This window comes from Oryctolagus cuniculus, chromosome 5, assembly GCF_964237555.1.
Source record: "Oryctolagus cuniculus chromosome 5, mOryCun1.1, whole genome shotgun sequence".
Taxonomy (NCBI): Eukaryota; Metazoa; Chordata; class Mammalia; order Lagomorpha; family Leporidae; genus Oryctolagus; species Oryctolagus cuniculus.
Window position 1 is genome coordinate 124,318,315 of NC_091436.1, and position 27,604 is coordinate 124,345,918.

General features: G+C 49.1%; 1 protein-coding gene across 1 annotated transcript in view; it reads left to right on the plus strand.

The window, feature by feature from the left end:
- The window catches only part of CLIC5 (chloride intracellular channel 5), a 106,741-nt gene extending 80,238 nt beyond the window's left edge, over positions 1-26,503 (plus strand). Inside the window, exons 5-6 of the mRNA XM_008263000.4 lie at positions 16,393-16,577; positions 22,201-26,503. Of these exons, the coding sequence (XP_008261222.1) occupies positions 16,393-16,577; positions 22,201-22,368 (353 nt within the window). The 3' untranslated portion in view covers positions 22,369-26,503. The remainder of the gene's footprint in view (positions 1-16,392; positions 16,578-22,200) is intronic.
- The last annotated feature ends 1,101 nt before the right edge of the window (positions 26,504-27,604 follow it).

Below are 27,604 nucleotides of genomic sequence, written 5' to 3' on the forward strand. Positions count from 1 at the left end.
ACTTCCCGCAGCCCCAAAGCTTGAAGACAGGTTGTTGGAAGAACCTGAGGCTCATCTTGCAATGCGGAATCATATGCTGCCCTCTTCTGGCAGGCGGAGGAATGGGCTCTAGGGAGGGCTCTACGGGGTTTGTGCATTTCCAAGCTCTGGACAACCGCGCTGGGTTACACTTGAGTTTTGTTCGGAAGATCCTAAAAAGGCCAGGTCTCCTCGGGGGGAGCTCGAAGCCGCCTTCCTACCTGGCCCCCCCGCCGGGGGCACGGCATGTCCACCTGCATGCTGGGCCAGCCCCGAGGTCCCTGGCTGCCCTGCCTGGTCCTGCCTGTCCCCCCGCCCTTCCACCGCGGCCAGGCGTTCCATTTATGAACTTCCTGGAGCTAAAATAGGAAAAGTGTTCTAAAAGATCCGAGCGGCCTGGGAGGGCTGTCCGCCTAGAACTAACAAGCCCCTCATTATCAGGCCAGTGCCTTCCCCCCAAAGCACCGTGAAAGCCAAGTGCTGTTGGGGCCGGGCAGAGTGGATTTTTTTTTCTCCAGATCTCCAGGATGTGGCCAAAAGTGAGTGTGTGTGTATGTGTTTGTTATTCCAAACCACTTCCATAGCAAGTTGCTACAGGCCTGCTCCTCTCCCTCCCACCCAGACCCCGGGCCTCGTGCTCTGCAGTGGGGGACCTGTGGTGGACAGCTAAGGGACAGGGACCCGGCAGTAGGGGACAGGCTGGCATTACCCTGCAGCAGCCGCCGCTGGGGTAGAAGTGGCCGCAGTGACCCAGGGGGCTCCGTGTGGCTCTGTTGGGGACACGGGCAGCGGCCGGTTCTTTGGGAGGACAGCGGTGTCCCAACTCAGAACAACGGGTCCCCTGCGGGAAGACCTCAGGGACCGCTGCCCTGGGGATGGGGTTCCGACTGGCAGGGCCCACCAGCCCCCCACCCCCGGAGAAGGGAGCAGAAGGCAGCCTGGTGACTGTCGTGCCTCTTCCCGGACCCCTTGAGGCCGCTTGCCTTGGCCACTAGCCTTGAGCGCAAGCAGCTGCCTCAAGCATTTTGTTTGTTGGTCGGTCGGGGAAGAGGTCTGCTTTGATTAGCGTTCCTGCAAGGAAAAGCAAACAGCAGAAGCCGGGTGGGTGGAACCCGCCCGGTGGGACCCGTCCCGGGGTTTGGCGGGCGCTGCGGGGCAGCAGAGTCTTGGTTGCCCCCAAGGAGGTGTCCTGGAGGCCCGGAGCAGGAGGGAGGGGACGGAGCAAAAACTTCCTCCCGCACCTCCCAGGAGCTTCCCAGGGGACTCCTCCAGGGGGGCTTTGAGTTGGTTCCTTCTTGAGGCGGATGCTCGCAACTTCGCATGTAACACACATCGTTCCCCAAGCAAATCCCCGGGGCAGGCGGCAGGCGTTAAGCCGGCGGTGGCTGGCGGGGCTGCGCACTGAGTGGGGCGGGAGAGGGTGGGGGCGGAAGGTGGGTCCCGCGTGGGTGGGCGCATTCATTAGCGGAATTCTGCTGTGTGGGCGCCTGGCTGCAGCAGACCTGAGACCACCAACACCATTCCCTGGGCTGGAATTTCCCACTGTCTGACCAGAATGAGTGCTCCTGGCCTGGCCTGGCCTCCCATCAAGACCCAGGGAATAAAGGAACATTAAGTGACTAATTTGCAACCGAGAGTTAACTGCTCCTTCACCTCTGGCTACCGTTACCTCCTTGTGCACAAATGACAGTTCTTTGTGCCGGCTTTGCGCGTGCGCACAGACACACACGCATTTACACACACGCATGCACTTATACAGTCGTTTCTATGCACACCAAAGGAGATCACAGACCAGGCACCTCCAGAAAGTTCATAGAAAAATGTATATCATGCAAAACCGTGCATGGATTTCAAGATTTATTTTTGCACCAAAATCAACTTTGCTTTCGTTTTCCACGAACTTTTTGAAGTGCCGGCATACCTCCTTAAACAAGCAGGGTTAATTAATCTGAATAGAGCTTCCATGCAGTTATGTGAAGGAAGGGACACCATGTGGGTCATGAGGGATGCGAGGCCTTACTGCCAAGCTCAGTGGAGTCTAGGGCACAGAAGCTCCTGTGGGTGTGGGTGTGGGTGTGGGTGAGTCTTCTGCCACCATGTGCGAGCATCAGGGGTCCTATAGCTGGTTTGCAGGGTGACTGCGTTCAGAGCCGTCTTCTGTGACCAGCACATAGCGTTCAGGAAAGATTCTCATGTGTCTCTGCTGACTTTTAGTGGAGAATGGCTCTGGATAAGTTAGCCTGAAGATGGATTTCCCCTTTTCTGGGAGATCTGGGGCTGGGTATGACAAGACGTGAAACCTGAGGGAGGTGCTGAAGCTCCTAGCAAAAAACGTCGAGCACCGCAGTGTACAAACTCTTGATGTCACTTTGTCATTGCCCTTGTCCAGGCAGTGGAGGGACATTGTTCCAAAGAGCACGGTGGAGACCGTGGTGCAGCCAGAATCCGCCAGGCATGTCTCAGCTGTTAACCCTTTTTGCCACAAACTGCTATCACTAAGACAGAAGAATTGAAGGCAGGGGTGAAGACTTGTCTGGTATTCTGAATGTAACAGTAGCTTGGAGAGAATATTTTTTCTGGGAGAAAAGTACGCAGAATTTTGCCTTGACAACCTGTCTTTAAAATCCTGCTCAAAAGCTGCCTTGTAGGAAGGCACCTGACCCAGCTCCTGCCTGTTTAAGGGGTGGAGCCTGGTTGCCTCCTAAGCTAAGCACGTGCACATGTTGAAGACTAAAGGCTGGCCGGCGCCGCGGCTCACTAGGCTAATCCTCTGCCTTGCGGCACCGGCACACGGGGTTCTAGTCCCAGTCGGGGCGCCGATTCTGTCCCGATTGCCCCTCTTCCAGGCCAGCTCTCTGCTGTGGCCAGGGAGTGCAGTGGAGGATGGCCCAAGTGCTTGGGCCCTGCATCCCATGGGAGACCAGGAGAAGCACCTGGTTCCTGCCATCAGATCAGCGCGGTGCGCCGGCCTTGGCGGCCATTGGAGGGTGAACCAATGGCAAAGGAAGACCTTTCTCTCTGTCTCTCTTTCTCTCACTGTCCACTCTGCCTGTCAAAAAATAATAAAAAAAAAGACTGAAGGGTACGGTAGCGCTCTTTTTCGATTAGTTAGGCCTTAGCTGGATCATTTTCCATCTTGACGGGGAAGAATAACCCCTGTAGATTCTGAGCTGGGATATGGGCTCTGCAACAGAACAGAAAGAGCCGTATCCCAAACCACATCCCTTCAACACCCGCCACCCCCAACTGCCTATTCCTTTACAGGAGAGAGGAGGAAAGGGCCCACCCTGGCCTATCAGAGTTCAGGGCGTGTCCTCCAGGCCACTTCCTGTTCCAGCCATGAAGCCCTCGCCTCTCATACCTTCACCCTTTGCGTGACCTCTGGTGAAGCTGCCCGGTCCCCATGTGAGGTTGATGATGTTCTGTGTCTAGAATTAGCCTTGCACTGAAAACATACCATGCTTTTACAACCTGTTATATGGGTATGAAGTCGAGGTCATGATGGAAAAAGAAAAAAAAAAAAAAAAAGGGCAAAAGCAGAGACGTCTCCTTTAGAACCAATCAGGGAAGTGTAAGGATCTGAGCAGTTCTGCTTCCTAAGGTTGTCCGTGTGGTGCTGGTGTTTGCTTAAGTGGTATTTTGCTGCTTTTCACCTTTGTTTTTGCAACTACCGTCAAGGAAAATTATATTTGGGTGTTAAGAGCGAAACTTCACCGAGAGTCAAAAGAGCAAACAGAGGAAACTAAATTCTAGGGTTCTTCCTGCTAGGAGCCAGAAGGCAAATTATTTTTCTAGGAACCCTGGCACGGAGTTTAATGATTTGGATCATCGCAACTATGTCTCTCTGTGCCTGGGTCCAGAACCTCCTTATTCCCGAATATTCCAGGCAGGGGAGGGTTGTTCCACGTGATGGCAAAGTCGCAGCCCTGGGGTGGCCACGTGCCCTTGATGTTTGCTCTCACAGTTCCCCCACGTTCTGTTCCCACTAAGGGAACCCCCAGAGACAAGTTTCACTCGACATTTTGCCCAGGTCTGGCCCTGCCTCACTCAGCAGAGAGGTAGAGGTTGGCGGTGACGCACGTTCCCTTTCAATTCTGCTAACAGAGGCTGGGACCCGAGGCAGGGCATCCGAGGTCAGTCAAAGTCGGATGGTTTTGTGCACTCCCAGGAAGCCAAGTGCTGTCCTTACACAGAGGCCCCGAGCCACTCGGGAGCTTCTCCAGAGTCAGAGCCAGCTTTGCAGCACTGGAGACTTATAGAGTCCCCTGATGTTAGGGTCCCTTGTTGGTCCTCAAACCCTATTGTAAAGCCCATTCTTCCCGCAAACACTGATTCCAAACCAGGCACTGCATGAGGTGCTGTGATTAAAATGGAATGAAATACTGGCAATATTAGGTGTCCTGGCAATGGCTGCTTCTGGCTGTACACAACAGACATTTTTATTACAGCAGCTAAAGCAAATATTTATTTTCCCTTACTCAGCAAAACCGAAATAGCCTATTACTCTGTGCCATGCTTTGTTCTGAGCACTCTTGATAAATGGTTACTTCTTTTTATTTTAAAGATTTATTTTTATTCAAGACAGAGTTACAGAGAGAGGTAGAGAGGTCTTCCATCCACTGGTTCACTCCCCAGTTGGCTGCAATAGCCGGAGCTGCGCCAATCCAAAGCCAGGAGCTTCTGGGTCTCCCACACGGGTACAGGGGCCCAAGGACTTGGGCCATCTTCTACTGCTTTCCCAGGCCACAGCAGAGAGCTGGATTGGAAGTGGAGCAGCTGGGACTTGAACCAGCGCCCATATGGGATACCGGCACTGCAGGTGGTTTTAACCCACTGTGCCATAGCATGGGCCCCTTTGTTTACTTCTTAATAGAAATTTAATTTTCTTCCATAACAAGTCCTGAGAATGGAAAGTTGCAGGCTTAAAGAAATCATGCATCCAGCTCCTTATAGCTCCTGATTCTCTGTCTTTGGTGTGTGGCTGTTAGCCTCGTGTCACAATATGGTTGCTCCACTTCCAGACGTTCCATCTAAATTTCAGGCAATGCCAGCAGCATCCATCCCGTCTTTCCCAGAAGCCTATTGATAACATTCTTTTTATATCTCATTAACCCAAAAGTGATCCTTTGGTCTCTTCTAGCTGAAAATACAGAAGAGGAGTATTGTTGTCTGGACACATTTTTACCCTGAAAAAAAAAAAAATCTAGGTATTTTCTGGCCGTAACCCTGAAGGGGAGAATGAACTCTTGCATGTCATTCACCTGCAAGTGAGGGTTATTTCCTCCACCCACGGTGAAAATCTCTAGGCATACCAAAAAAGACAGTGTTTCAGGTTCTCTCCTGGGGTAGGCATTACCCGTCCCGGGTTTCAGGAAACAGAAGTACAAACGTGCACACTTGATTCGTTCCAGTCTTGCTTCAAACTTCAGAAGACATAAGACAGCCGTGCATGGAAAATACCCACTGGCCGGCTTCTCACCCACAGGGAGGGCGCCGAGGAACTGCTCCCTGCCAGCACGAGGCAGGTCTGGGAATTCTCTAAGGTAACGGCCACTCCCAGGCCCTAAGGTCGCCCGGTGCCAGGACTGTTAGCGGGAGGAAGTTAGGTGGCAGCGGGACCCGCGGTGCCAGCTGTCGAGGGAGCTGAACCCCCTGTTTCTGTTCGCGTTCCTGAAAGGCCAGAGTAGCCTGGTCTGCGCTGGCTTCCGACAGCAGAGGACAGGGCAAGCAGTCGTTTGGTCAGGCAGGACCACCAGTCAGCTTCTTGGTGGGCTTTCATTCCTGGACGGCAGCAGCCTCCAGCGCCCCCGACTGGCGCCGGCTCCAAGCGCCTATGGGGGAGGTAGGGAACGCTGTGATGTAAGGAGAGCTGTACTTCCATCTCTGTTTCGCGGATGGGGGAAGCTGAGGCCCAGGGGGATAAGCAGCCCACCCCAGGCTGGGGTATGTACCAGCCAGGATCCCAACGCGCGCAGCGGGTCCCCTGATCTGTGCTCTTGACCTGTGTGTCTAACACAATCGGTGATTTACGATGCATGCCGTGCTGAGTTCTTAAACAAGAGTAGCTCATCGAGGGACTGGGACCGAGTCAGTTCATACACCAGTGGGTACTCGTGGAATGACTCCCGTGTGTGTGTTTCCCTAAAAATCCACAACACGCCCAGCTTCACCAACACCATCCGGATCCAGAAATCCGTGAGGCACCCAAGGGATGCCCGTTTCACAAATGACAGAAGAGCAACTGGAGGAGACCTTATGGGATATCGACAGGACCGCCCAAACCAGTAATTATGGAAATTTCGAGTTGCAGGGGCAGGTAGAATTTGTGAGTCTGCAAATGGCTCTCGTATAAAACATGGGGCCAATCTGCAGATGAAGCAAGACGAGATGTGCTTAAATCCGGCAGCCTTTGTCTTTCAAAGCAGGGAGAGCTGAGAACGTCTCCAGGTCTCCACGCTGGACAAGATGGCCATAAAGTTAGAGTCCCCCTTGACCGGCTCATTCCAAGTGTTTGAACATCCGCAGTAAATCGAATCTATGGCCTCATGGTTAAAAAATAACCTGTTAGGAAGGAGCCATAAAAACCTCACAGATTTCAGCCTGATTCAGTCTGCTACATAAACTACAACCGGCATTAATAGCCTCAGTCAGCATTTATGTCGCTCTTTCTATTAGCACAATGGGTTTTACAACCATTTATGAGTTTCTGGAAAAGCTAATAGAAAACACACATGCGGGGTCGCAGGGGAAGCCGCGCAGGTTTTCTTGACGTAACGGATAGGCCAGAAGGGGTCGCTACCGGCCCGTGCCTGAAGCCTTGGCCGCCGGCTCTAATCAGGAACACATTCCCTCCTGAGGTTGCCAGCTCCCTGGCTCCCTCCTGCCCGGGCCAGTGGCTGCACTTTCCTTCTTTTTCACTGGCTCCATTCAGAGTCTCTCTCTCTCTCTCCTCTGTTGATAAATAAACATTTGGGAAGCTCCCATGGTACAGATTGTATACAGAAAAGGAAACCTACATTTGAAAACCCAAGTTAGAGATAACCTTTCTTTTCAAATGCCCTGTGGCCTTTTGATTGAGAACATCACCTGGATATAGAATTGACTACATGCGCCACACTGCCCCTCAGCCTTGAAAAACTATATCGTATGACAGGTATGTGGTAGGCTTCAGTTTTTTAATCATGGTGATTTTTTTCTTTCTTTTTGTATTAATTTTTTTGAAAGGCAGACAGGCAGATAGACAGAAAGAAATTTTCCACATGCTGGTTCACACCTCAAAAACCTCCACCAGGAGCCTGCACTGTGGCATAGCAGGGAATGCTGCCGCCTGCAGTGCTAGCATCCCAATATGGGCACCAGGTCATGTCCCAGCTGCTCCACTTCCAATCCAGCTCTCTGCTATGGCCTGGGAAAGCAGTAGAAGATGGCTCAAGTGCTTGGGCCCCTGCACCCACTTGGGAGATCTGGAAGAAGCTCCAGGCTCCTGGCTTCAGATCGGCCCAGCTCCAGCCATTGCAGCCATTTGGGAAGTGAACCAGCAGATGTAAGACCTCCCCACCTATCTCTCTCTGCCTCTGCCTCTTTGTAACTGTCTTTCCAATAAATAAATAAATCTTTAAAATAAAATTAAAATGTCCTGCAACAGCCAGGGTCAGGCCAGGCAGAAACCAGGAGGCTGGAACTCAATCTGGGCCTCCTAAGTGGGTAGCAGTGAGCCAGGTGCTTGAGCCATCACTGCTGCCCTTGCAGGGTGAGCAGTAGCAGGCGGCTGCAATTAGAAGTGGATCCGGGACTCAAACTCAGGCACTCTGATATGGGATAATTTAACCACTGCACCAAACGCCCCCCACCAAGCTGGTGTTTTAACCCCACCAAAGGCTCTTGCCTTTTATATATATGCATGTATTTTATGTATTTATTTTTACTTGTTTATCAGAAAGACGATTCACTACAGGGTCCCATATAGCTTGGGAAAGAAGCTATCTGGAGAACACGTCTCTTCCTTAGGGAAAAGTCCCTGAATTCCTTGGAAACATGGGGATCTCAGAAAGTGTCCCCTTCACTCAGTGATCCTTTGACCAAAGGAGTGAGGCAGGGCTCTCCAGCCGTGTGCTGAGCCCCAGTCCCTCCCAGCTGTCGTCCTTGTAAGACTTGAAGCCCGTCTATGGAGTGAGGAATCGTTAACTGAACTCTTACTGGGAGGAACCATGGGAGCTCTTGGCTTAATTCACCTCCGCCCCCATCCAAGGCCCAGATGGTGTCTAGAGCAAACCAGTAACACTGGGGGTGGCGCGTGCTCTGTGCTGCCCCTGGAGACGCAGCGTGAGGGAGCGGCCTGGGGTCGGTGGAGGTCCAACCTGCGCTTTGCTTCTCCGTAAACTTCCCTCTGTCTCTCCGCCTGTGCTGTTTTCACCAGTGCCTAGAGACGGAGGCCAGGGCAGTGCTCTCCATAGCGGAGCCCCTGGGTCTTTAACAGCCAGGGCCAACGTGACGTGGCCATGAAACCAAGTCCAGTGTTCTTGTTCTGATGCCAGAGCTGGCCACAGATCCTCCAAAATGTCAGACCAAGAAAACCGGACACATCCATGTAGCCTACAGAGAACACTGTCGAACCCAAAGAGATGGTTCTGGGCAACCTGAGACCCCGGAGTTCTGGGAAACGCAGGCATGAGCTGAGCTTCTTCCTGTGAGCATGCTAGAAAGTTCTAGAATGCACAGATAAACTTCACTTTTGTGGCTGAACTTCTGCCTTGAGATTCCCTTGCTCTCTGGTCTGTCACCCCATGTCTTCTTCAGTCAGCTCCTCTACAGCTATAATCGTAGCCATCTTTCATGAAGCCCCACTCAGCACCAGCCCCGGAGAAGATGCTTTAACAGCAACCTGTGTACAACCTAACCAAGCATAGGTTCAACTCCAAGTCTCCAGCATGCCCGGGGCAGGCACGTCCTCTCTCCCACAATGTCTGATCTCCCAGGGGAGTTTGGTGCACTGTGCCTTCTCTGGTGACACCAGTGACAGGTGATCATGGCCAGGGGGTACAGATGCCACAGAGGGGAACCCCAACAAGCCTCCTTCCCATAATCTAAGACCCTGCTACCATTTCTGACTTCATGTGGCCAGGGGACCTGGTGCAGACATGGTTCTAAGAGAGAAGGAGGCCATGAAGCTCACCCTGCCACCTGCTGTGCCTTCTAGAAGGGTCACTGTGAAAGAGAGAACCCGCGCCTCCACCTGTTTTATAATTTTACCTTTGTGTGGCATTTCACCCTAATGCAACCAAACTGGGGCTGAGCCAACTTAACTCTTCTCCTTGAGGGTTTCTTGCAATGGAGAAAAGTTACACGACTGATTCCCACAACCTGAAGAGGAATGTAGATCTTCATTCGTGAGGTTCTTTGCATTGCTCATCGCAAAGCCAAGCATCTCCAAGTCCCCTTCGGACACCCTGTCTCTCTGCCAAAGCATAGTCTCTCGGGCAGCTCCCACATTCCTGCCCACGTGGCTTGCACCTCCCCCTTCCCCAGTCTCCAGAGTCAGTGGCCAGAGAAATCTCCCCTTGGTCTCCCTCGAACCTGAGCAGAACATTTTCCTTTCTTTTGGCATCCCTTGGTCATATTGACATGATCTCAGAGGAGGAGATGAAAAGTAAAATATTGAATTTCTCAGCATCCAGATAGCGGTTTCTTTATGGCAAAACTCAAATCAATTCCTCACTTTTTATCCCAGTGTTCCTGTGTCACTCATGCGTGACAGCCTGGGCCCCAAGTACTCACACCAGCAGTCTAGGCTTCTGTTGCTGAGAAATGGTGCAAAGGGCCATGGTAGACTCTACTCAGTGATAACTCCTCCCCCACCCCAGTCATGGTTGTGGAAGTGTCCAGGGTTCTAGCTGACATCAACCAGTAACAGCAGAATGCAAATGTGCTATCAAACTAGCTGGGAGGCAGGGCACGAGAGGGTGAGAGGGTGATTTTCTCTTTTGCCAGGGGACAAAAAGTATGTGAGAAAGTCTGAGTCTGCCACGCGTGTCAGGCCATGTGGCCACCCAAGGAGCAATGGCACACATATGCACATATGGCACCCGGAAGTAGCCTTGCAGAGTAGGAGGAGTTTAGAGTTTGGAATCTAAAAGCCCTGTTTTAAATCCTGGATTTGCTCCTAACTTGTAGAGGAAAGAAAATATTTTTAAAACATGTTTCTCTTTGCCTTTCTGAGTACGTGATTCTAACGTGTCTGTGGCATCCCCTGCGCGGGGTGAGATTAAAATTTTCTGTAGACAGAATTGGAAGACAGAAAAAAGAAATTCAACAATCGGATTCTGATATTCAAAATAATATTTCCAAAGAGCCTGTAGCCTGAAACCTAAGCTATTATCTGCAAATTTTCTCTCTCTCAGTTTGTGCGCATCAATAACTCTGCTCACAGAGCCGGAAGAGTCGTTCTGTCTGTGCATCTAGGCTGGGAGATGTTGACTTGTAGCTAATGGACTGTGACACTGCAACACTAAAAGGAAGACCCCCTCTTTCTCTGGGGACTTTGGGATGAAGAAGAGAGAGACAGGGGAGCCAGGGAACCGGATATGTGTTTGGGAGCCCTGCATGGCACAAGGCTTGGGCTTTCTTCCAAGGTGCTGGAGGGGAGCAAGCAGCCCACCTGCGACCCCGACTCCAGGGCCAACATCCCCATGGTTGGTCTAGAAGGAAACAAACCAGAAGAGATGCAGGCCCTGTATTAGCTTCCCAAACCCTTGCACCCACCCCCCACCTTCCAGTATGCACGACTCCCGAAGGGCCATCAGATCACAGACAACTCCTCCCCACCCACCACAGCCTTCCTAACCCCAGCCCTGCTGGCCCAGGGAGGAGCAAACTCTCTGAGAAACTGAGCCTCTTGTGCCAAGGAGACTGAGACTTCTCTAGAGGGACTATTGTGATTGTTACATCAGACGCACTCATGATCCAGAATGGCCTGAATTACAGTTGTTGCTGTCTTCCCACTGGCCAGGAGTTGGGAGCTTGCGTAGAGACCATAGCAATTAAAAACAAGACGAGGTACAGGTCCATTGTGCAGGCCAGGAGCAACTGGAACAGCCTGCAGACTCAGTTATGTGTGTGCTCACACAAGCAAATGTGCCTTGAGTAATTCTAAGGCTCAGCTTCTTTATCTAGTACACAGCCTCTGTGTATCTCAATGACAGGTGGAGTGAAGCTCCCTGGCTCGCTCCAGGAATGTGGTGAGTGTAGTTATTTCCTGGCTTCTGCTAGGGAAGAGAACTAGAACCAGGAAAGGAACGGAGCAGGACAGGGGTGCCCAGGCTGGGGTCTGTGCCTAGTGGACTCCACCCCCTCTCCTTCTCCATGGCAGAGAGGAAGAGATGCCCATCCAGGCTGCAGACAGTGGTCACAGGTGGGCTCCTGATTCTTGTTTCATTACCAGTGCACAGGCCAGAGGAAAACCATGCGTGCGTAACTGCAAGTGTGGCCGTCTGGGTCCACAGAGCTGCTCGGGGCCTTTCAGAGGCCACCTTTGCCATCTGCACCTCTCCACGTGCGGCTTGAGCCCCGGGGGTTCTGTCGACCTTGTGCTCGGCAGTAGCTGTGCAGCATGGAGCTGCCAGCACGCCAGAGCGGAGGCGTGCTTGCAGGAGCTTGTTGGAGGCTGCTTAGCGTCTGGCTCCCCGGTCCCCCATTCAGCCTCCATGCCCTGGTAAGAGTATATTATTTTCTTAGCTCAAATTGCCGTTTCCAAGTCATTATTTCTCTACGATGAGAAAACAATATTGGGTCTTATGTAATATCAACCTCAATGAATCTGGAAGTGATCATGGAATGGGTGGATTTTTTTTCCTCCTTAAAAAAGAGAAAAATAAATTTAAGATTGTTTGCATATGGCTGAGAATATTTATGAACTATTCCCCTAGTTTCCTCATCACAGATTTGCCAGTGCATCTGTGTGTGGTGCAGAATAAATCTTTAGGGGAGTGGAGGCAGAGAGGGGAAGAAAGCAGTCACAGCACTGCGTATCCATCAAGTGAAGGGATGTGAGTGCTCCCAAGTCTCGGGTGCCGTGGTCATGGCTTCATTTGCTGCAGTCTGAGGGTTAGCCCGGACAGCTACCCGGAAGAGGGAGGGCTTCAAACCCAAGCACGGGAGGAATTAGCAGCTTCTCCGGGCTGGCTGTTTTCACACACCTCCTCTTACCAGAGCAGAAAGCCCAACATGAATGGTCTCAGGACCTGGGTGCCACTGTCAGCAGAGACCACTAAGTTCTCCGGATGGCAGATCAAGCCCGGGTGAGAGGAATGAACTGGCAATAGGAGGGATAAGAGCTGGTGGAGAATGTGTGGGTGCTGCCGCTTAGGATTTGACAACATGGCAGTGCTTCAGCACAAGGGCATGTTGCGTCTGCACCCCTGTGGGTGTGCCTTCCAACACAGCTTTTCACCAAGGAGGGTCCCAAAGGGGTGCAAGGGAGCGAGCTGCGTTTGTACATTAAGGAAATGAGAGCAGCAGAGCTACAAGCTGTGGATTTCCCTTCTAGGAACCTGGAACTCATTAGAATCTCGCATTTCGTGTTGAACCTCAGAATTCTTAGGGCTATACTGACCACATTCTGAAATGAGCTGACAGAGTATGGGGCAAGGGACAGACAGAAGATCAGGATGACCACCCCATTTGGCCTTGCAAGAGAGTAATTGTCGCTGAGGTTTTAGGATGGACCAGGCCCTGGGTCAAATACCTCTCTCCCCTCGTCTGAGTTAGGGATCTTTCATTATTGAGATAAGAAAACTGAAGCTCAGTGAAGTTAAGGAGCTTGCCCAAGGTCACGGTTAAGTGCCAGGACCAGGGACATATGAAGGATTTTTCTATTTCCAATCCTATCCACTGGTTTACTCTCCAGATGCCCACAATAGCCAAAGCTGGGTTAGGCTGATGCCAGGAGCTAGGGACTCAATTCAGGCCCCCCACCTGGGTTGCCAGGGGCCCAACTACTTGAGCTGTTACCTACAGCTGCCTCCCAAGTGTGCATTAGCAAGAAGCAAGAATTGGGAGTAGAGCCAGGACACAAGGCCAGGCACTCCAATTTGCACTGTGGACATCCCAAGCAGTTTTAACCACTGTGCCAATCACCCAATACCGTATCCAGGATTTGTAGGGGTCTGAAGTTAATACAATCAGCACAAATAAGGAATTTAAAAATCATGTCCAAGGCCTTGGAAGAGTCCCAGGCAATTAAGAGACCTTGAAGCTTAAGCCTCAGCGGCCAGACAGTAAATCCACTCTGGGCAACGTCAAAATTTAAACACAGGTTAGCTCCAGGCCGCATGGCCTCATCTCCTTTTCTCTCTACTGTGATTATATCCAACTCCAACCTCCACATTCCTGAACAAAGATGCACAAACACAAGTGATGAGGCTGACACCCAGACAACATCCCTATAACACGCCCACGTGGTGTGTTACATGATATGTTACACGCCTCTATTGTTGAACTGGAGCCTCCTAATCTCAACTGATCATTACAGACATGTTGACATTTATCCACAACTGGCCTTCCAAGGATCTTCAGTCACTGTGCCAGGCCTCTTTACCAAATCTCAAGAGAGTTCCAGACCCAGGGCCTTGTGTATAGACTTATACTGGGGTCTGCTCAGATCCCTTTGGGGCTATTGAAATTAGAACCTGCAATGTCTCATTTGCTTTTATATAAGTGGGTCCTTCAAAAAGTTCATGGAAAATAAAATTAAAAGATAAGCTTTGGGGCTGGTGCTATGTCACAGTGGGTAAAGCTGTTGCTTGTGATGCCAGCATCCCATATGGGTGCTGGTTCAAGTCCCGGCTGCCCTGCTTCTGATCCAGTTCCCTGCTAGTGCACCTGAGAAAGCAGCAGAAAATGGCCCAAGTGCTTGAGTCCCTGAACTCATGTGGGAGACCTGGGTGAGACTTCTGGCCCCTGGCTTCAGTCTGGCCCAGCCCCAGCTCTTGTGGCCTTTTGAGGAGTGACCCAGTGAGTAGAAGACCTCTGTCTCTATTTTTCTCCTTCTCTCTCTCTGCCTTTCACATAAATAAATAAATAAATCTTAGAAAAACTTAAGTTCATGCTGGTGCCAAAAAATTGAAATCTATGAATAGTTTCATAATACACACATTCTGTGAACTTCTTTGAAGACCACTCATTGTCTTTTCATATCCCTTGAATGTTGTCAGTTGGTCCAATGTTGACATGTTCTCTTTAATTTTTCCCTTTCTCCATTATAATCAAGATGTTTCCATCATCTTCATAACTGAGAAGGGTAGAGGGATTTGATTAAGCAAGTAAACCCAGTATAAATCGCAAGTGCTCCAGGGAGAGAAACATAATAAGTATTGTTTAGCGCCGACCCTCTGCCATTGCCCTTGAATGGTCTCATAATCCCACGCCTGTCTAGACAATCACTGAGGGGGAATACAAGCCTTGTTCCCAGCCCTGCTTGCTCACTCTCCCAAACTGGAAACGCAAAGCAGATGGTGAAGCCCAAGTTCAAATGCCACACCAGGGAGAAGGAAGTATTGAGAAACTCCATCCAACCTCTCGCTGCCTTTCAAACATTCCAGTAAGTGTTCCATTGATTTATCTTGGGCCAGTGTCACTCTATTGTCTTGAACAAAAGGCCTTCTATGAAGAGAGAAAGGCAGGTTGCTTGAGGAGTGGCTCATACACGGCACATGTGGGAAAATCTGAACCAGAGTATAGTCCTCTCAGCTTTTTCTCCAGAAGGCAACAGCAACCTTGTCTCTGCCTGAAATGAATGTGGACACCCATTATCTCAATGCCAGGCTCCACACCAGAGTCTGGAAAAACAGCTGCTGGGATAGGGCTGCTGACACAGAGGCAGTGGCCGATGGCCTGGCCAGTCTGCCTTCACCACTGCCCTCTACCCTAAGGTAGAAAGTTTCTATGCTCTTTTTTAAATTTATTTATTCATTTGAAAGTCAGAGTTACAAAGAGAGAGAAGGAGAGGCAGAGATAGAGAGAGAGAAGTCTTCCACCTGATGGTTCACTCCCCAATTAGCCACAACAGATGGAGTTGCACTGATCTGAAGCCAGGAGGCAGGAGCTTCCTCCTGGTCTCCCACGAGGGTACAGGGAACCAAGGACTTGGGCCATCCTCTACTGCTTCCCCAGGCCATAGCAGAGAACTGAGTCAGAAGTGGAGCAGCCGGGATTCAAACTGGCGCCCATGTGGGATGCTGGCTCTGCAGACAGTGGCTTTACCCACTCTGCCACATTGGCCCTAAATTTCTATGTTAATACTGTGATTGGGGTGGCCTGTGAGATTCCGAGTGGCAGACTGTGTGATAGTGACTTCCCACAGTTGCTCTTTCGGGTGCTTCGTTCTGCTCGTGTGTCTAAGTGAATGAGTTGGTAGATGATTATTAGGGCAGCATTCCCTTTGGGTCTTCATCCTTGGAGCTGCCTCTGTGACAGGTTTCCACACAGCTGTTACTGCCCACTTTCAGGGGAGCTTGCGACCTACTGTCCTGCTCCTTCTGTTTGCTACAGTTCTGAGTTTTAGAGAAAGTGCTTTGGATTAAACTCAAGTGTGCCTTCCTGGTACCCACTGTACCTCTAGGGGCTGTTTTATTTCCTGCACTGTGTCTCCTGGAGGTTTGTCCCTCCCCTTCTTGAGTTAGACATGGTTAATGCTCCCACAAAGACTGGTGAATATTTCTGTCCTAGAATGTCTATACAGCTTTTACTTATTTATTTATTTAATAGCCCTTTATTTCTATAACATTAATGTGGTTTTATTGTAGATTATTGACAAAATAAGAAAATAAAGGACTATTATTATTGCACCTGCTGAAGAGAAGCACTAAAAAAGCTTTGACATAAATCCTGATGGTTGTATCTCTACATACACACAGACATGCACACACACACACACACACACACACAGTACTCCAAAAGGTTCATGGAAACTAAAGTAGGAGTTTATTGTTCTGCAAAAAAGTTTGAAATCCTTGCAAAGTTTTTCATAGTGACCATTTTCCACATATCAAGAAAAAATTTATAGAAAAAACATTTTTTGCAGCACAATAAACATACTTTTAATTCTATTTCCCACACGCTTTTTGAAGTGCCCTCACGTGTTTTCTTTTTTTTAAAAAAAAAAGGATTACCTAACGTTCATTGTTTCACTATTTTTTTAATAAAGTAGACTTCTACTGAGTCAAGGTCATGGCTGCTGCCAGCTGTCGTGTATTGTGTGATGAGCTGGCAGTGTGATGAGAGGGCAAAATTCAAGAGGAGCTGCTCTACTCTGAAGACCCTGTGACTGTACTCAGTGCAAGGCAGTTGACTAAAGGCCCTCCGTTTGCTCTCCCACGCTAGCCCTGGAGAGAGGCCTGACCAAGGCGCTGAAGAAGCTGGATGACTACCTGAACACCCCTCTGCCAGAGGAGATTGACACCAACACTCGTGGGGACGAAGACAAGGGGTCCCGGCGCAAGTTCCTGGATGGAGACGAGCTGACCCTAGCTGATTGCAACCTGTTGCCCAAGCTCCATGTGGTCAAGGTAAGAGACCTCAACCCACAGGTGCTTGTAAGATCCAACCCCATCACAGGCCCATCATCTGTGTGTTTAAGTCAAGGACTGCACCCTCTGGGGGGTCGAGAACCCCAGATTCTGCATTCAGATGAATAAGGACCTCCGGTCAGCCTCCCCTACTTGCTGGCTCCCTAGCCTCTCTGAACTTCAGTTTTCATTTATAAAAGAGCCATGTCCTGTGTCTTCCAGGTTTGCTGGAAAAGCAAACACAGTGTGAAAGTCTCTGGCACATTGAGGGGCTCAAGATAAAATAGTTGCCATTGCCAGTCTGGTACATAGGCATATCATTCCAAAAAAACTCTCTCATTGGTTTCCATTGGCCTGGACCTCACATCTCCATGCCTGCATTCACATGTTCCCTTTGAGGCCAGGCCCGCCTTCCCACTTCCTCTAACAGCCCCCAGCATGGGTATGGATCATCTTCCTTGTCTGTCAGTTGAAGAAACAGAGCCTGCAAGAGGTGGTGTCACTTTCTTGCCACCATTGCACTCACTGACCATCTACAATATACAGTATCATCCTTTCCTACTCAACGGATCTTAGGATCTGAGAGTTGGGAAGAAGGCTGTTCAGGAGTCATCCTAAATGATCTCCCACCCCCAGCTGGATTGCTTTCTGCTCCATCGCTGGCAGGCTGTGTGCACCTGTGATTGCACATTTCTGACAAACCACCCCTACCACTTTGGATAAGTTGGTTATTAGAACATCCTGCTTTATAAGGACCCCAAGGGTGCTCCCACTCACCTCTCTGTTCCCTGAAGCAATAAGGAACAGCTCTGTTGGCCATCTCATTTGAAGACAGTTGTTGTATACCCCTAAGTTCTCTACATTAACACTTCTTTCCACATTCTTTCTTAACCCTCTCCAGCTAAGAGAAAAACACATGAGGTCATCTTATCACACTGCTCTCTACTTGTACACATGTCTGTAGCTTAATGTCAGTTGGAAAATAAGCCCCTTAAGGACAGGACCTTCTCTGAGTATGATGGTGTGTGCATGGTGACCCATTAGTAACTACTCATCAATCGATTTGGTCTCCTAGTGTACACATTAGCCACGGCCAGCTCTTTCCTACCCTTCATCAGGAAGAATCAGATCCCATCACGTGCCCTTTGTTTTTCAGCTGAAGCGCAGGCCTGGAAATGCAGGCTTCCCTTCGACCAGGGCACACACCAGCTTCAGTTGAGAGCACTTAGCTGTTGTTCACATGGGCCTCAAATCGAGCTAGAACTTGGGCGGGAATCGTGTGCCAATGGGGTGGGCAAATACAACCTATTATGATGAAGACACTCTGCCTTGAAGACAAGTCAATGTTACTTGTAGTTCCAGCCAAGCTAGACCTCTTTGAAGTTATGTGTGCCTCCCCCCACCACCAAAGCACCCATTGTTATCCTTTTCCTGAAGGACCAGCAGTTCCTTAAGGATGACATGAGTCCAGTTCAGTCATGCTGTGTCAGATGACATACCCAGGAGGCCCAAGTCCTAGTCCTATATCTGCCAAGGCTAACAGTAAGAGTTAGGGCAAATCACTCCATCTCTTTGGAATTCATTCTTCCCATATCTATAAAAAGGGGTGTGGATGACAGTGTTGCCTCCTTTTCCTCTCTTCCTTCCCTCTAACTGCAGCGTGCATTGACTGTCCACTCTAGAACCATTTGATCTCCCAGGGCTGCCGCACAACCCTGGGAGTTCTTCAACTCCTTCCATCTCTAAGTGACTAAGTTAAGGCCCTGCCCTTGTAGGAAGTTCAGTGGGTTGTGCCCTTGGAGAAGCTGAGGATCAGAAAGCGGGGAACAAAGGCTGCTGTCTCCTTGGATTTCTGCTGATCCAGCTTATCTGATCCCACGGACCTGGCCAACCTTGGAAATGCAGAAAGAGCAAAGGGGGAGCCAAGTTGGGCCTCCAGTTTGGCTGCCGACACCAAAACTGGATCTGGGCTGTGAGAGCTAACTGTTTTCATATGAAACAGCAAATTCAGGACATGAGCCAGGAAGTCCCTGTGAACATCAGAGCTATGGGAGAGAGAGCATTTTTGCCTGCTTGCTCCTGAGCTTTTGCTCTCTGGGCCCACATTCAGGTTCATCTCCATCCATAAGTGCAAAGCTGCTCTGACTCAGGTGCTAACTTTCATTGTCTGCCTCCCTCCTAGTTCTCCCCAAGTCAAGCCAACACGTGAGCAAACAATCAATCAGCTCCGTGGCCAAGTCCCAGGGGGCGTGAGTATCAGCAGGAAGGGCACCTGTAGGCCTTGCCCAGTTGGCCTGGTTGGACCCTGGCCCAGCGCAGTGTTGTATTCAGTCCCTGAGACCCACAGGAAGGGAGACACAAATATAGACACGAACATAGACTTATCCATTGCATTTCTGCTTTCTTAAAGCTAAGGTTCTACTCTATTAAAAAACTTGGAAACAAAATTTCAGCATGGCTAGATAGAGACAACACTACCAATTGGTGCACAGATAGATAGATAGATAGACAGACAGATTCTTTCATCTATCAAATATTTTTGATAGATTTCTTGATATATCTGTGGCCTTTTTTCATACACTCTGGCAAACTCTTGATCTGCATGGGATTTGCTCTTGAGCCAAGACAGACACTAGGAGAAATCCAAGGGACCCTCATCTTGCAGTGAACAGAGGAGGCCCAGGATGCCGGTGAGGTGTGCTGGCCCTGGCACTGTTGGTGGTGAGTACTCTGTGGAAGGACTCTGATCCCAACACCTTTGCTTATTGGCCACACTTAAGCTGCACAGAGCACTGTTGGGGGTGGCTTCCAGTTATCTTAACTGAGAGAATTTAATGTACAATGTTTTGTGAACTGAACAATTGGAAGGCAAAATGCCCCACTGGTTTCTACCTTCAGGAGTAAGTTACTACCTGGGATGAGGGGAAGGAAAAGAAGACGTTTAAGTTACACTAACGCAGAAACTTAGGAGCCATGCAGATGAGGAGCCCTGCAGATCTAGGCCTGGGACCTGGGAGCTAGGAGAGCTGCTCGGTTGGTGCTGGTCCAAGCTCAGAGGAGGAATCCACCAGCGAGAGCCCACCTCTGCAGCAGAGTCCCTGTCCTGTGATGAAGCTGGTTCCACGAGTGTTGGAAAAACACCAAACTGGACTTGGCTGCTGCTTCTTGCAGAAACTGGAGACTGACAGGCTGGGCCTTCTCCTCCCGTACGCTTGCAGGCTCTCTCTACTAACTCCTCTGGGCAGAACCCAACAGGCCTCCTGGGCAATGCAGAGATGTGGCCTGCACAGACCCAGCCCCAGCCTCACCAAGAAGTCAATAGAGGGTAGGTTTAGAGATAAGCAATGACAGATGAAGTACAGGAGGGACTTTAAGACCCAATTTGCAATCATGAATGTAGGACTGAGTGGACAGCAGGAAGAACTGTGGATTAGAAAGCAGGCAGTGTGATATACATGAACGATAACGCAATAAATGGTGGTTACTCAACACCTGGGTAACATTGTTCGAGTCACTTACTCTCTTGTGGGTTCAGTTTGCTCCTTGTTAAGGTTCTTCAGTGGAAAATTATGTTATTTTATTACATGTGACAAGGTGCATCTAGTGTCATATGTAACCACTGTTTATTGAATCTCTGCTTAGCCATTCTCTCTTTATTTTTTTTTTCATCTGTGAAAGGGGATATACTAGACCTTTCTTTATTGGGTTATTTGAAGACTTATGTATTTTAGCTTGCAAAGTGCTTAAAGGCGTACTCAATGAAGAAATGAGCACTCAATGAAGAAATGTCTGCTGCTGTCAATTCCCTGATCAACATCATAACTGAGGTTCCCAAACGGTGCAGAAACGAAGAAAGCTGTGGCTGCTGTCCTTACACTGCTCACAAGCTATGGAGGGAAAGATGGGATACTAAGATGCTACTTGTGATTCAGAATAGAGCTTAAAGTTCCATAGAAATTCAAAACCAGCTGAGGAGCAGGAGGGGAAATACCACATCCTCCGTGGGGTTTTGGACCTAACTCTGAGCATGTGCTGTTCATGCCAGAGGTCATCCTTGTCTCCACTCAGTTCAGCCTTCTGGAAAACTCCACACATCACTGGCACCGAACCAAAGATAAAAGCTCAGAGTGGCTGATCTGGGGGTTCTCATAGTGGGAGGATCCTGCGCCAATGGCCTGGGGTGCTCTCCACAAAAGAATATGAGGGCCAGAGTCAGCGATCAGAGCTTCAGGGACGAAGCTACTCTCTGCGACCCCCACCTCAGCCCCCAAAGGCTAGAGGCAGGACCAGCTAATACGCAGGCCCTCATGCGCCGTCAAAACAAGGAGCCCCTTGTTAAAAAATTATTAAGAATTTCCACACGTTGACAGCAGAACATTAAACCAAGAGCAGGGCCCTTCTGAGTGCAAAGCCCGGTGAGACTGCACAGGTCACATGTCCAAGAAGCTGCTCTGGCTAACAGACCTCATTCAAGACACAGCCCCTCCCCCACCCACCAAGAGAATGCCTGCAAAGGGGTAGAAGCTTGATCTCAATAAATGTCCACTGAGTACTTCTATTGTGCCAGGCACTCCTCTAGGCTTTTTATGTTGACTAACTTTAGTCCACGGTAGGTCGTGTGATGACCTATATTTTAGAGGCTATGAAGTTGGGGCTCAGAGAGGTTAGGCAACCTGTCCAAGCTCTCACAGCTGTTAAGTGGAGTCAAGACTGCAAATCCTTGAGGTTCAGAGCTCTTACTTTTAACCATTATGCTGCTGTTTCTCTCAAAACTACTCACTTCTCCAGGCCTCTCCTAGGACACATCCCCCTGACTGTGCCAAACCCAGGGAGAACAGAAACTACTACATACTCATGGCACGAACCTACATAGGCATTCCAACATCTAACTTACTTTTCATGTTTTTTTTTTCCTCCTATAAGTTAGAATATCATGTAAAACAAAATAGAGAAGGAAAAAAAGTTATCCAAAATTCTATCAATCAGATGGAATCCCTAGCAGCCTTTTGATTGGTAAAGATACTTCTAGTCATCCTACCTATTTCTCCAAATGTGCTATAATGAACTTTGGATGTCACAGTCTACCTTGGAGATTTTTCCCAATCACTGGATTTTCCTTGGCCTTTTGAACAATTCTGTACAAAGGGTCCTCAGAGAGTTCATGAAAAAATGCATATGATGATAAAACTATGCATGGATTCACATTTTGTTTTACATCAAACCAAACTTATCCTTTAATTCTTTGCCACCAGCTTGTTGAAATATTGCATATTTACACATGACAAATGTGTTTCCTGATTCGTGGACATGGGTGTTGTGCACCATTTTCTGCCATTCATTTTCTGCCATTCTAAATAGGCCTGTCATCCTAGTTGGGTGGCGAAATCTTTGTGTACATCCATAGTTATTACTAGAAGTGGAACCACTAGTTCAAAAGGCAGATTATATTTATTTAATAAGTAGATGAAGAAGGAATGAAAAGGAAGACAGCATTGCCACCTTGCCTTCCATGCATTTTGCCAGCGGCCCTTCATGAAGCATGGGGCTCTCCCGCTGTGCACCCCCATTTCCCCAGACACCTTGTGATGGCTTGTTTCACGCCTTCACGCCATCTCTGTTTTAGATTGTGGCCAAGAAATACCGCAACTATGATATCCCAGCTGAGATGACAGGCCTGTGGCGGTACCTCAAGAATGCCTATGCCCGGGATGAGTTCACCAACACCTGTGCCGCTGACGCAGAGATTGAGCTGGCCTACGCGGATGTCGCCAAGCGCCTCAGCCGATCCTGAGCACTGCCTGGCCCCATCCCTGCTGCAAAAGGACTCAGCTTCCCCCAGAGGACTCCAGCTCCACCAGCCCCTCTTCTTCATTGCCTCGGAAAACATTTTTTTTCTCTTGAAACCAGGTCACATTTTGCTGGCATCACCCGAACTCCAGCCCATGATCTTTTAAGAAGGTCAGTGCCATCCCCTGCCTCACCACGCAGGAGTCTGGCAAGCAGAAAAGATTGGAGCTAGGACTGCGTTGGCTGAGGATTTTGGGGCCCAGCTCCCTACTTCTGACGCTCCTGTCATTGGGCACTGAAGGCCAGATTGCAAAGTCTTTCCACTGTCAGCTTGCTGGAGTGTGAGAAAGCTGCAATGCTTTGGTGCACTTGACCGCGCTGCTGACCCTAGTGTTCATGCTGGCCAGGTCCTGCCACGAAAGGAAATGGGCAGGCAGCTCCAAACTGGGGTGACTGGGGAAGGGGAGTGGGGGGAGGGGGGCAATGTCGATGCCAAAAGGCCCACAGGGTCTATCAGCCATGGGGTTTGCTCGCTTAGGGGTAGTTGTTTGACTGGGGAGTACATGCCTGGGTTTGACTGTGTGTATCAGTAAGTGGCCCTGGTCCAGGAGAGAGCAGATGGGAGTAGAAGGGGAAGGATGGGTGAAGATAAAGGAGTGCTGTATGAGGCTTCCTGTCCCCTGGTAAACTTTTAGACAGGTCTTCTCTCTCATGATCCAACTAAGGCTTGGACTGGTGGTGTGGTTTCACCAGCAGCCTCATTGCAAAAACCCAACAATTGGCCAAAACCATCTCCCTGGTCTCTCCTAGTTGCTCCTGGATGTGAATCTGCTGGTTGGGTACTTTCAGGTGGCTACCCTTGGCTGACCCAGCTTCTGCCACTGATGGAAGACATACAGTCAGCAGGTGGCACTGTCATGGAACACCTGAGAAAGTCCAGGGGACTGTCTGACTGGGAAACCATGAGGTTGAACTTGAAGAAAACCATGTACCCATCTGGGTTAATTTTCCTACCAGTAGATTCAACTGCCAGATGAAAATTTTTTTCTTAGCTAATATTTCACTCCTTCGTCATTCTCCTTGAGTTTCACCTCCTTACAAACTCACCCGGTCTTAGCATTGGGGACTTGTGCAAAGGAAACTAAGAAAAATGAACTAATCATCGACTCCCTCTCCCGGTGAACGCCCTGTGAGAAAACCCATCCACCCCAGGGCCTCACCTGCAACAATCCTGCCTTCTGTGTTGCTTCTCGGTGGAGGGTGAGGCTCCCAAGTGCCGGAAAGGCCTTGGACTTGGCTCATTTCTCAACGAGGGCAGGACAGCACGGGTCCTTTCCATAGAAACATCAACAAACTCTAACCCAAGCAATGCCTGAACCCACCTGCCTCCAGGGATCTCTGAGGGAAAGAAGTGATCCATTGATCAAAACAGAGGACAGGAAGCAGGAGGCCTCCTCTAGGCCACTGAGGAAGAGGAAATTTCTCAGTAGGACATTTTATGAGCCTGAGAGAGCTTTGAAAGGGCAGAATGAGTTGATTCATTTGCCCCCTTTAAAGGAATCTTTCCACAGTCTCCCTGGAAACTTTGCCCCTGGGGAAGCTTAACAAGGAGATCTGGTAAGGCAACAGTCTTTTTACTGTAGGGAAAAGCCCCAAACTAGCCTCTGGGGATGCGAGTTCGAATGATTCCGAGGGCCTTTTCATTAGTGTGAAACCATGCTGGACTCAGAAATCCTTCCATGCACTTATGGCCAAGCGAGAGGACCTGGGAGGCAGCTGACTTTTCTGAGATCCATGGGTGGGCTGTTTTTGAAACCCACGTGTGAGGCACAGCACACATAATGAGGACCCCCCGGAGGACAGCACCGCCCCAGCGGAGGTGGCAGAAAGCTCAGGGCTCTGCCTTGATATCCAGAATTCAGCAGTTGGTGAGTCCAAAACCAGACAGACCAGACCAAAGCAATATGGTTGTTTCCAGATGTTCCTTCTGGGGTTGAGTCAGTTTGACATAAATAAGGCACTGGGTAGGGGTGTTACATGATCACTTACAACCATTTAGAATAGGAGAAAGGCATTTCTGGATACTCAATTCAGAACTATCATCTAATACAACTGGATATTGACTCAGAGTTCTGATGGCTCATGGCCAGACTAATCCCAGCATATTAAAATAAGAATATTAATACCTTCCACTGGTTGCTTTCTTTTTCCAGAAGAGATTCCCCTGCACTCCCCTCCTCCCCAATCTTTCAACCTCACTGGGCTTTGGCCATAACTGTGTCCCGGGCACAGTGTACCATTTCTCAGCAAGTGGGATGATGTCCTTAGGAGTCCCAAGAAACAAGTCAGGAAGGATTGAAGGGTTTGCAGCTTGGGTCCTGGGTGACTGCTGATCCCACCGAAAGCATTTCAGTGGCACAGCAAGGGGGCTCATTTGTGTTGAGCTCCTGTTTTATCTTGTAATTACTTATCCCCTTTGACTTTCCATCACTACTTTTTTGTAGGGTAGGGCAGTGAGAGGCAAAGGCAGAAATAAAAGTCAAGGTCAGAATGGCAGAATTGAACTCGGTCATCTCTTCAGGACTGCCTAGGGCTTAGTTTGGCCCAGAGCGAAGGTCCTGGATAAGATTTTAAAAACTATACAAGATGAGCTGGATGTGTAAAATCTGGAAGGAAGTCAAACGCCTGATGAATTTCGAATCACAGTACAAGTAGGACTGTCTTCTTTTATAGCAAGGGGGTTCAGAGTTCCCCTGCACCAAACAAATGAGTTGAAAACTGGGAAATGTAGACAATCAGCTTGTTTGGCCACTAGTTCTTAAACTAGTTTCAATTTCCCAGGAAATGGCACTGTTCTTAGTGTTCCCTCCTTGTGCTAGGGGTGCTTAAGAAAGATCTTGATCCTTCCAACTTTGCCAAGAATGAGGTTGCCTGGGCCACATTCTTTGTCCAGTGAAACAACAGAAGCTGTCCACAGCACCTGTGCGTGGCGACCACACTACAGACAAACCATACTGAGTGTCTTGGGATCGTCACAAAATGGAGCACATCTAAAATAGACCTTGGCCCTCTAAGATTCCTGGGAATCAGCAAGGCCTGGGCAGACAGCAGTGAGACAGAGGCAGAGACAGGAAGTTGGGGTTCTTCCCTGGGAAGAGTCTGCCCTCACTGAGAGCATCTGTGTCCAACGTTAAACTGATCTGGAAGCAGCAGGCATCCAGGAGGCACTTCTGCCGATCTCTATTCCCACTGGCCAGGAGCCATCTCCACTGTCCCAGATGCTGGTGTTACCCTCTTGGGAAAGAAGAAACATTAACTCATGATCACATCTACGTTCAGCAAGTCCCAAAGGGATTGCTTTCAAATTTTTGTATGTCACGTCAAGAAGAATCTTAAAGTACTAGAAAAAGTATGCACATGGAAGCCTCTGATCCCGCAGCACACAGGCCACTATGGCCTTCCACCTACTGCTCTTCACCACTCAAATCAAATAGCACGTGCCCTCCTTCTGAACACACACTCTTCTTCTCCCAGGTTAGTCTCAGGAGACTGTCATCTCAAGTCACATAGTTGTATTTAATGCCCTCTAAGGAAATAGATTCAATCCTCCCCACAACCAAAGATAAATAGAATATTGCCTCCATACAAGGTGTAAGCTAATGGATATTTCTATAAAAGCAATCTGGTTTTTGGCAAAGCGTAGTTTTCAGGATCCAGTCATCCCAGATATTTTGTGTACCGTTAGAGTTTTCACACTATTGACTACGCATATGTTTCACATTTAAAATATCCAGCTGATGTTTGAATTTATCTTACTTTCTTAGCTATGTGGTTGCCCTATTTTATAAACTAGGGAGCTCACCAATCTAGCAAATGATGCCTAGCTTTTATAAAAGAACAAGTACTTCATTTTACAAAGTCACTCCCCATGATGGCTGCTTGATTTTCACGAGACCTTCAACTGTGTTGATCAAATAACCATACTTGCTTTCCAGCCTTAATAAATATAAAATGCCTTTTAATGAAGATATAGTTGAGTGCTTTCCTCATGAATCTGAACCAGTTATAAATTTGTTTCCCAGACTTGAGTGGTATTGACTGATTCAAATAAAGTTGCTTTATTTTCAATTACTATAAAAGCGATCATCAGGTTTTTTATTTGAGGTGGAAATTTCCTATACTATTTTAAATGAGAAGTATAATAGACCTCTTTTTTTTTTTTTCAAATAAAGATTAGTTTACTTTCTGTTGTAAAAGAAAATATGCTTATTCTTAAAAATCAAAGGGAAATCAGAAGAAATAGGGGAAGAAGTAAAGGAAAAACAAAACACTTGTGACCCAGTCATCCAAAAACTGAATTTTTTTTTAAGCAAAGCTTAAAAGTCTTTCATAGTGCACAGGTTAAGCAAAAACATAGGGAAACTCCTTCAGGTTTTTCATTTCCTGTCTGTCTTGTCTTATCTGAAGGTAGGTCAGCAGTGAGAGTCCAGGTTAGGATTTAAATGATACCTTTTAAAACCCATCTACTGTGCCTGCAGCTTTCTTTTGGCTCGAAGGGGCTTCTCCTTATCAGCATTCCTAGACTGAAATTCCCACTGGGAGCACCACCCTTACCGCCTCGCCTCCGGGCTAAGTGGTCATTATACCTGCAGCAAACAAAGCTCCTGACACAGCCTCTAAGAGCAGTCCCATTGCTGAAAGGTACCAAAGGTTTGGCGCCTCCTGTGGGCTCCATGCCAGCAGGAGAGCTTCTGGTTATCTTGGAGAGATGAAACGGCTGACTTGGGGTGAGTCCCGGCTGGGCAGGGCAGCTGGGAGCTCAGGGCAGGTGCAGCAGATACAGTCTTCTGCACCCTGACCACCACATCTTCTTCTGGCAGGAGCTCTGTTCCGGGCGGGAGTGCACCCCCTTACTCACACATTTCTCCCTCTCCCTCCCTACACACCCTTCCCCCTTCCTGTGATTCAGGTGAGAGTGATTTCATTCCCAGTTCTAAGAGCAAATCAGAGATGGTCCAAACCCCTCCTCTTGGCTGACTTCAGAGTGGCCCCTGACCAACTTCCAGCCAGTGTCGCAATGGGCTACTAAGATTCCCTTGTTCTGGCCGGTGCCGCGGCTCACTAGGCTAATCCTTCGCCTTGCGGCGCCGGCACACTGGGTTCTAGTCCCGGTCGGGGCGCCGGATTCTGTCCCGGTTGCCCCTCTTCCAGGCCAGCTCTCTGCTGTGGCCAGGGAGTGC